This window comes from Aristolochia californica, unplaced genomic scaffold (assembly GCF_029961685.1).
Source record: "Aristolochia californica isolate CCGP_79_NKW_82.1479 unplaced genomic scaffold, dmAriCali1.0.hap1 SCAF_5, whole genome shotgun sequence".
NCBI lineage: Eukaryota > Viridiplantae > Streptophyta > Magnoliopsida > Piperales > Aristolochiaceae > Aristolochia > Aristolochia californica.
The window spans coordinates 41,446,751-41,456,360 of record NW_027182214.1 but is presented as its reverse complement, the minus strand read 5'-3'; the positions used below and the strand labels follow the sequence as shown (position 1 = coordinate 41,456,360).

Genomic DNA, 9,610 nt, shown 5'->3' with positions numbered 1-9,610 from the left:
CCAAGGAAGTTCCAATTCATTCATTAGATTAAGCAAGACTGAAGTCAAGTTCGTGCGGGGAGATCAAATCAAAGGATTAAATTGAAGATTGAACCTTTCATCACTTGAATTTTTTAATTCTTTTTTGTTGCTTTATTATCGGTGGCACCATTTCTCGAACCGGCCCCTATATACCAATGACAAGTAAAAAGATTAGCAAATCAGAACTCATGACATACATCTCCCTCATGTAATATTTATGTTATATGCTGATGCTATGTTGATTATTAGTGATGATATTGCTCGTCCACAAAAAGGTTTAATTAAGTAAAGTAGGCTTTAGATTTGCATTTTAGAGCCAATTTTATATTTGAGTGATGTGGACACTCCTCATTTGAAAGTCAGGCTTTCATCACCGATTGCTACTCCCAGTGACACCAACTTTTTAGTAGCCAATTTAGTATTGGAACAGAATATTACAGAGCTCTTTCACTGGGACTTGAATGATTTTTAACTCTCATGACTATTCATTGATGTGGGAAGAATAACTTTAAGATAAAATGCCTAACTATTAATGAATAGAGTGCTTATGCTATTCACACCCTGAACTACAGATCTGGGTTTTCGGGAAGAGGCTCCATTAGAGTGTAATAATTTCGTCTTCCACATACAGGTAATTAATGAACAAACGATGATGAGAAATTTACAGAATGCTTGGGAGAGACGAATAATAGGGAAGATGATACCACAGTAACGCGAATAGAGCCACAAAAGTTGGCATTTTGTCATCCAACTAGTGATGGCAAAAAAGTCACAAGAAGCAGAAGAAAAAGGTATATTAAATGGCAGTCCTCTTCGTCGTGTTGCGAAGGCTAGGTCATTATTTGACATTTGAGTCCAATCATTTTCGACGTAATCTGGGACCTACAGGTCAGAAAAGGACCAAACTAGAGTTTGGTGAGGGTCACATGGTGGGGTGGTGGGTGATGCCTGGAGTGACCTTTCCCTGTAAAGGAAGGTGTGAGCAAGCACCAAACTTCCCTTGGTTTTTGTATAAATGGATATTTGGAGTTGACAGATTTTCCCTATTTACATGCACGAGGTAGGCGATCGAGGAATGTTTGCCGATTCTCACCGCTTCCAAAGACGGACATGGAAACGCGTTTTTTGGTCAGATAGTTTCAGACCAGTGTTCACATATGATCGATCGCTCTTTTTTTACCATAAACTTTCAAAAGGGCCAATTTTCGTCTTTTATTTTTATGGTTACATGCTCTTGCCTTTCATGGCGGGTCAGCAAGCTTGTTCAGAACCAATAGTGGAAGCTAGGATATGATTTCAAGGCTTGTTTGCTGCCGGTGCCGACTGGCACCTACCGAAGAGTTCCAGTCGTCGACGCCTCCATTAACAGAAGCTCATGGAGGGCACCTAAATTAGGAAGTCGTTGAAGATCCCCTTTGGTGGTGGATAATGTACCACAGGTGGGGAAAATAAGGACGTTCCTATACTTCGCGTGGGTCGACGAAGACGGCACGCGTTGCCGCCTCGGCCGGCGTTCCCCGGCCTTGTTCCGATTGCTTTTCCTGATCATGATTCAGAGCTTTGATGCACCATATGTCTTCGCGGCTGGAAAGCAGCTTCCAGTGGGGGATATAATGCTTCATGGGATCGCAACCTCCCATCGCTGCGACTACCGCCTTGCAGTCTTTACACTGATCGGTTGCCAAGTTGTGCACGAACTGGCACAAGGATTTCGCAAGCAAACCCACCCGGGGGCCTTCTCCGTGCATGCCATAAACGAAATAGATTCCGAAAGAACCGAAGAAATCCGGTACTGATGGTAGTCTCAGGCAAGGCAGGGCTCGATCTACCAGGCTCAGGAGTTTCGTCGATATCACACAAACATTGGAAGCTTTGCCTACTTTTATCTTGAAGACATCCCCGCAGTTCCAGACGCTTAACATGGTCCAGCTTGTGGGAAGAGGCCACCCATTTATTTCATCTGTACTAGTTTCGCCGATCCACGACTCTCCCTTGGGGTAAGCAACCCATGTACCCAAGGTCAACTTGTTTCGTAGAACACTGTCGATGTCATGGGGGAATAAATCCATGGAGCCCATGAATCTCCTATAAAGACACTCGGCTTGTTCCACCTCAATCTTCCGAATTTCAACCTTGGCGGAAATGCGCGCTGGTCGGTTCGCCACCGGATTGACCAGCACGGCCGGCGTCCTGAACATGACATACCCTAATTTTCCCAAGAAAAGCCGGAGGGAAGCTTTGTTGTCCTTCTCGGTGGCCATGTAGACATAGTCGACGGAGTTGATCCCGAACCAGTCTTCCAGTCTCTGAACCAGCCTCAACCCTATTCCTCTTCTCCTGTGAAGGGGTGACACTCTGAGACCCAGAACGAATCCAACTTTGGCTTTGCCACCCAATGAACTCTTCATGGTGACGATCTTAATGGACCCACGAACGACACCAACTAACTCCTCCTCCAACTCGGCAACCTATGAATGAATTAAGAGCGAGCAGAAGTACGTTAGATGCAAATCAATGCGTTTGATGAAACTAAAGAGTAGTTTAAGAGAAATGCAAAGAGAGCTATAGACTACCAGCATTTTGGACTGCGGACTGTTACGGACCCTACACATGGGATCTCCCATTGTGTCGATGACGATAGCTCTTAGCCCCACTTCACATCTCTTCTCAAGGGCTTCGACCATCGCTGCATCTCTTTGCTTGTCAAAGCTCCTTATCTCAACCTCGTCTACGGCCGCCATTGCAATGACGACGACGACGACGAAGCCTTGGATCAACAAGTGCTAGTCTCCTTCAAACCAGAACAACCCCACAAACGTCCGCTGGTGATTCTGGACGAATAAAAAATCATTTGTAGAGGTGCCTAGTGAGACCACGAGAGTTAGAGAAACCAGGGGGTTTATATACAGATACATTAATCAGAATATGGTACATGGTCATAACGACAATCAAATGCTAAGTAGAAGAGACAAAGGGATTAACATAAAAGGGTAGTTAGTCGGCAGTCGATTCTCCTCGCTGGCTTGAACATTTCGAGGTCTCGCCACTGTATTTGGTGTGAGTTACATCGACCTCTCATCAATCACAAATAACTAATAATGGCCTCAATGCCCAAAAATCTTCTCTCTTGAAACATACATATTAATTATCCTGGTTTAGATATGTTGGTCTTTTGTGGATTTTTTAACTGGGAGAAGGAAGGAAAGATAGAAAGGGCAATTTGGTTTGAAGTTTTGGGTGTGTTTAATGTGTATCGGTTTATGGTGAAGGAGGTGAAGGGAGGTTTGTGGGGTGGAGTCTGTCTCCCTTGTTATGATCTTTCCATTTGTACTGCCATTGTTGCTCCATGTGTTGCAATCGGTTCGATTGTGGCCCCCTGGAGACATCTACATTCGAAAGTGAACGCCCACTACGCTCGTCCCTCGCTTTCACTTAATGGCTTGAAAAGCAAAAGAACACTAAACAAAAGCTTAATGCAATCACACTCACTCTTCGTCTCTCTCGCGCCCGCCCCCCCCTCTTCAGAAACACGAATGGTTTCCACATCTCATCTGTCATTGTCTCTGCCTTTCATTACTCCCTCTCTCTCTCGATGCTGCAATGGAACCCTTTTCCCTCCCAACCCTTTCCTTTCTTTATAATCTGCACGAGGACAAGTGGGTTCCCACCACTACCAAGAAGAGAGATCCATCCAAAACGCTTTCGTACAACGTTAAGACCTCTTCCCACCGCCCAAGTGCTCTTCCAAGTGTAGCACCTTTCATTGGGTTCACCAAAATCTTTGCTACCTTAGTTTTCTTCGTACACATTATGCTGCCACGGGGCCCCGATCACCGCTTGGTAGCTTCTTCTTCCCAGGGTCCATCTTCTTGTTCTGGATGAGGATTGAGATCTACCGGGCAATCATGAACTGCAATTTTCTTTTCTTTTCTTTTCTTTATTTAATTTGAGGTTCGTAGCCTTTTTAAAACCTGTCTTTGCTTTCTTTTATTTCTTCAAGGTGTATGAGGAGTATCTGAATTCATCAGTTCGTGAATGTTTTATGTATTTTTACTAAGTTAACAATTCTACTAATCTCACTTTTTTTTCTAATTAGGAACAAGAGGAAGGAAGTATAGGGTTCATTATTAAGGTAAATAATTTTTTTAATCTTTATTTTGATAAATATCCCCATAAGAAAAGGGTTAATCACATGTATACTTTGAAGCTAAAAGGGCATATAGAGATTAATTGAATGTTAGAGGTGTATAACATATCTCAATGGTATACGAGTAATTAACCCTAAATCAAAGTTGTTTTCTCTCTCCCTCTTAACCGGGATATCGAATCTTAATCTATGTGTTAGATTAAATGGATATATTTAGTTTGCGTAAAGCTGCTCTCTATCGATGATGAATTAACCGAATGAGTAATGCTATTGAATTTGGAGAGGATTATCTAATTGGTAGGTAAACCCTAGAGGATAATGGATGACTGAAATGAACTGACTTGAAATGGAGTTGTTGCAACGATCAAAATAAGTGGTAGAGCAGACTGAAGATGCACGTATTTATCTCAGCAAAAATGAATTTGGAAACTCTAATTAAACATCTTACTCGATAACAAACTTTAAACAGTTTGGAGACATAAATAAATAAATAAATAAATAAATAAACGAATCCTATTTATTTATGTCATTAATGCTTTGGATAAGAAACACCATAAAGCATCCCATGTTGCTGCATGTAAGCTGTAAATAGAGAAGAGCTGATTTTGATCTTTTGAGAGAGCTGATTTTCATCCATGACTCACTCCTTCCATCTGAATGGAGGCTTTTGATCTTTTGAGAGAGCTGATTTTCATCCATGTGTTTGAACTTCACAAAGTTGGGAGTTAGTGAACCTTTGGTTCAACTTCAAAATCAAATTCAAGTAAATGATCTAATTCAAGTTCAAATTCAAGTTAGGTGTTAAGGTGGACAAGTTCAAGTGTACTGGAAAACAGTTTCCCGTGTTAGTGACTCAAAGTGAAAAATATAATCAAAACAAGAGAATGAGTAACTTGTAATAATATGCTTAAATAGAACATATATACTTAAACACCAAATTAACCAAAAAAAATGATTACTACCCTAATAAGTAATTAATTAAATAATATATTAATTATATTAATTAATGATTCCTATTGATTGTACATTAATACAATAATTACGTGTGACAATTAAGTGTACATTGATTAATTATAAATAAATAAATAAAAATTTAAAATATCATAAAAGAATATAATAAATAAATTTATTTATTTATTCATAACATAATTTATATTTTAACTCATAAAAGGAATAATTAAACAAAAATAATTGATCTAGTGTTAACTTTAATAATATTTTAATTACCACTCTTAAATCACTAATTTAACACAATAATAAAAAATGAATATAATATAATAAATAAATAAAGATTTTTGGGCAAATACAACATGGGTCCCCAATCCAGCCATGCTTATTTGCCCAAAAAAAAGAAAAACAAAGATGATATGAATAAATGAGATGATAAATCCGAAGTTTTAATAGCAGTTGTGAGGAGTCCAAAGATGATTAAAAAAGACGTTGTAAAGAGTCAAAAGAAGGACGCAAGAAAGAGCAGAGCGTTTTCTTGATCTGGATTTGGACTTTCACCAAATCCACTACCAGACGTGAGAGGGGGCCTCTTGGTTGGTTTGAACTCTGAATCAAACGCCCAATCATTCAAGATCACGACTCGTTCAAAAGGAAATCAACGCTGTCAATTGCTTCAAGCAAGAGTTTCAGTAGTCCACCACGAAGGTTTAGAGAAATTACCCTTGTTGGTGGAGTTTATGAGAAAGGGAGGGAAAGACGACAATGAACTTAGTGAGAATGGAGAGGGAGGCTGAGAGGGAAAGCCAGTGTGAGAGCAAGAGGGAGGCCGAGAGGGGGAGAGCAGCAAGAAGGCAAAGAGAGAGGGAGGCCGAGAGGGGGAGAGCAGCAAGAAGGCGAAGAGAGAGGGAGGCCGAGAGGAAAGAAATTTTTTTGGGAGGTCTTCAGGGCACGAGAGCAGCCCCGACTGCTTCAACCAGATGAATCGGGATTTTGGGCGGAATCCTGATTCATTCGCTTGAAGCTGGAGGAGGTGCACCACTAACGGCTTCAAGTGAATGAAGCATGTAATCACATGAACTTCAAGTTCAAGTTCACGTTGACTAACCACCCCCCACAAAGGTACTAAAGGCTTCAATCTTATACAGGAGAGGATTGAAGAGCATGTAATCATCCACAAAGAGCATGTAATATTTATAGCCAAGCTTTTTATCTTAGTTCTAGTGGCCTATTGGCATTATATTTAAACTAAAAGAGAAAAAGGAAGATGAGCTTGTTGGCCATTTGGCAACAAAAAAAAACTATCAGTTGAATAAACTTTAAATTTGGGGTGAAACGTGTTTGAAACTAATGCTGAAATAGATATGAGAGATGTTAGACACAATCTTTGATGCCAAAGAGTAGTGAGTAAATCAGTGGTGATTGCAAGAGTATCCTCATCTTGTGGAAAATAGTACAAGCCATCATGCATTGTCCCACTTGCCTTGATTGCTCCATTCTGAGGATCCTTCACATAGAAACAGTTGAGTTTTATAAGGCGGGTATGCTCGAGGAGGAGGAGAATATGAGAGAGAAAAGAGAAGAGAAAGAGAGACAACACGTTGATAGAAGAGAGGGGAGAGAGATCAACGGGTATTTCCTCCTCCTCTAGACACCTATATTAATAGAGTAAAAATTTCCTAAATACAAACTCATTCTACTTTTCCAGTTTACCCGATTACACCCAAAGTATAACTTTCTAATTAAAACATAAAAGATACAAATCATAATTAGGAAGCATCTTAAACTCCTTGATATCACTTTTTCAATACTCGCACTCAAACTTGGAAACAATCTTGGCCAAGAAACATGTGTGCTTGAAAAGAAATTTTGATCTTGTGAAGTTTGAAATAGAAATTGAGGGTGAAACTCAAGAATGTAATGTTTATAATTAGTAAGTTGATAGTAAGTTGAGAAACAAATAATAGATTTTTGGTAATTTGATGGACTGAAAAAGTATTTTTATGATGAAACATACCATATGGGAAAGACAACTTTACTTGACTCTTTTCCAGCAATGGATAGAAGGTTGTCATCCCCACACATACCTTCTTTGTACCTTGATAAGAAGACAAGGAAGATAACATGCCTCTTTGGTCACGAGGGCAGTGGTGCAGTATCTGGAAACCATTGGTCATCCTTGGGCTCAGAAATGGAAGAGTGTGGCCAAGGCATCAAAGACTTGTTCAGATTGATAGTAGCCATGGAACGTATACCAATAAATGTCAACCAAGTGATTTGGCGTGAGTGTTTATTTGCGTTGCCATAGTTTTTGTCATTGACAATAAACATTGATAGGAAGGATCGAGATACTGACTCCTTGAGAGGAAGTTCTATACTCTAGAGCATTGCCACTTCCTCCTATTAGGGGGGTATGGGAGCGCGCAACATAGAGGTGACAAAAATATTTGTAGATAGTGTCTAGTCCGTATAGGAGCAAAAAGACTTGGTCTTCGTCGAACAAGAGATTTTGCATTGCAGCTAAAACATCACATAAACCCTAAAACTTGTAGATATACTCAGCAGTGGATAGTTCAAGGTTTTTTTAAAGAGATTGTAAAGATTGATGAAGGTACATCTCACATACCTTTGAATGGCTTTCCATAGATAACTACACATTTTTGCCAAACCTCCTAGGCTGAGGCTGACTACATGAGAGAGCGTCCTCAGCCATAGCTGCTTTGAACTAGCATTGTAAAAGCTGATCTCTTTGTTCCCACTCTTCAAACATTGTATTGATGGTAGGTTGATTGGTATAAAAAAATAGAAATGGAGGGGAGGAACCATAAATGAAACCTTGAAGATGTTGAGAGCAAAGAGCTGGAAACCATTGCGTCACCGCAACACATTTTTATGAAAACTAAAGCTGTAATTGAAGTAACAGACGTTGGTGGGTGTGTAGTTGTGAGACCGATGGAAGCATGGGTGGCCATGAGGGTTGTGAAGATGAGAAGACGGTAGTTTTTTTTTGTGAAATTGAGAGAGAGAAAGTTTGTGGGAGGAAAACTGTCAGTCTCAAGATCCCTACTGAGATGGTTTTGATGATAGCAAATAGTTAAGTTCGTAATAGTATTTATTAAGTATTGCTTGCAGCCCCAAAAGAAAAGAAATTTCTAGTAACATATCCATTCAACAGGCCATGGTCCATACAAAAGAGAAGTAGAAGCCAGAGGAGTCAAATCCATGGGATGGTTTGACCTTAGAAAGAGTTGTCGGTGCATAAAGGAGTCAATTGCAAGCATAGGAGTCAACCACAAGCAGTAGAAATTCAAGTTTTTTAGAATGTCTAAGGCAGATTTAGAAGCTCTAGGTCTTCAAAATTTGTAACGGAGCTACCAATATGTTTATCATTAAAAATAGGATTTATTAATTATTTTTTGGTAACTTATGGACCTAGTTTTCACCTGTTTTAGCTAAATGCTAAAGTAGGCTTATTCATTCATAACAATTAGTTTTATTAATGTTGGGAATTGTGCAATTTAACCCAAACATGCCCCAAAAGAATTCTCTCCCTCCCCATAGTGAAAACCAAGCCTCCTAATACCTCACAAACGATTTGAGAAGTTTTTGCCTCCAAAGCTCGAAAGGAATCCAATAGAGATAGATTTATTCAATGAACTAAGTATTTATTGCTAGTTCATTTAAATCCCTACTGAATACTTAGATCTCAGTTTGCTGAATGTGTGCCATATATTTTTAATATCATATTTGATTAAGCCATTGTATTGTGAGTCGTTGTGAGATTGACTACTACTCAAAATCAATGTTAGTATCCTTCTTTATTTTAAAATCATATCTTACATGCTTATATGCTAAATTATTGGAGGGCATTTGAAAGGGATTTTGAAAAATACTAAAATTTATGAATAAGATTTCAAATGCAAATATTTACATGCTCAAACTTCGAGATATAAGATTATACTTAATCGAGCACATTGAACTAGTGCCATTGCACCGTGAAATAATTCATAAAGTTCATATTATTAGTTGTCGATTATACTTTCAACTCAATTATTACATTGAATTATTTTGTGTGCATTCCCAATTTGAAAAACTAATCCCAGATTTACAATGAGCTTGCATTTTTAAATCAAATCATTAAAGACTATCTTGAGCTACCTATATTTTCAAATCAAGTCATTAAAGACTATATGAGCTATCTAAATTTTTAAATCAAGTTATTAAGGGTTATTTTAAGTTACTGGTTACATTGGTAGGAACTTAGGATTTGTGCGCCTATTTGTTTGTGTTTGGATTGTCAAATCAGCATATTGAGAGGATTTATATTGAACAACATTATCAGCAAGTAATCCTTGTAATTTGGGTCAAGCCTTTAATAGGGAAGATCGTTTTCACCCCAAAGAGTTTGAGAGAAGCAGTAGTGGTTAATAAGTAGGAGTTTGCTAATTGGTTTTACTGTTGTGTGAGCCATAAGACTTGTGTAGATAGCTTGTG

At 38.9% G+C, this 9,610-nt stretch overlaps 1 protein-coding gene across 1 annotated transcript; it reads right to left on the bottom strand.

Annotated features, from left to right (window-relative positions):
- Positions 1-880: 880 nt before the first annotated feature.
- On the bottom strand, positions 881-2,884 carry LOC137966206 (probable N-acetyltransferase HLS1-like). The gene is made up of 2 exons (XM_068812760.1): positions 2,595-2,884; positions 881-2,489 (listed from the first exon to the last, which is right to left on the bottom strand). Exons 1-2 carry the CDS (start codon positions 2,760-2,762, stop codon positions 1,482-1,484), a joined length of 1,176 nt encoding a protein of 391 aa, XP_068668861.1. The 5' UTR covers positions 2,763-2,884; the 3' UTR covers positions 881-1,481.
- Between the last annotated feature and the right edge of the window lie 6,726 nt (positions 2,885-9,610).

What these genes read in the sequence shown, in the direction of transcription:
- LOC137966206 (XM_068812760.1), bottom strand. Translation starts at nt 2,762, where the DNA reads ATGGCGGCCGTAGACGAGGTTGAGATAAGGAGCTTTGACAAGCAAAGA. An exon ending in GTCCGCAGTCCAAAATGCTG is followed by an intron (nt 2,490 to 2,594) that starts GTAGTCTATAGC and finishes ATTCATTCATAG; the next exon opens with GTTGCCGAGTTGGAGGAGGA.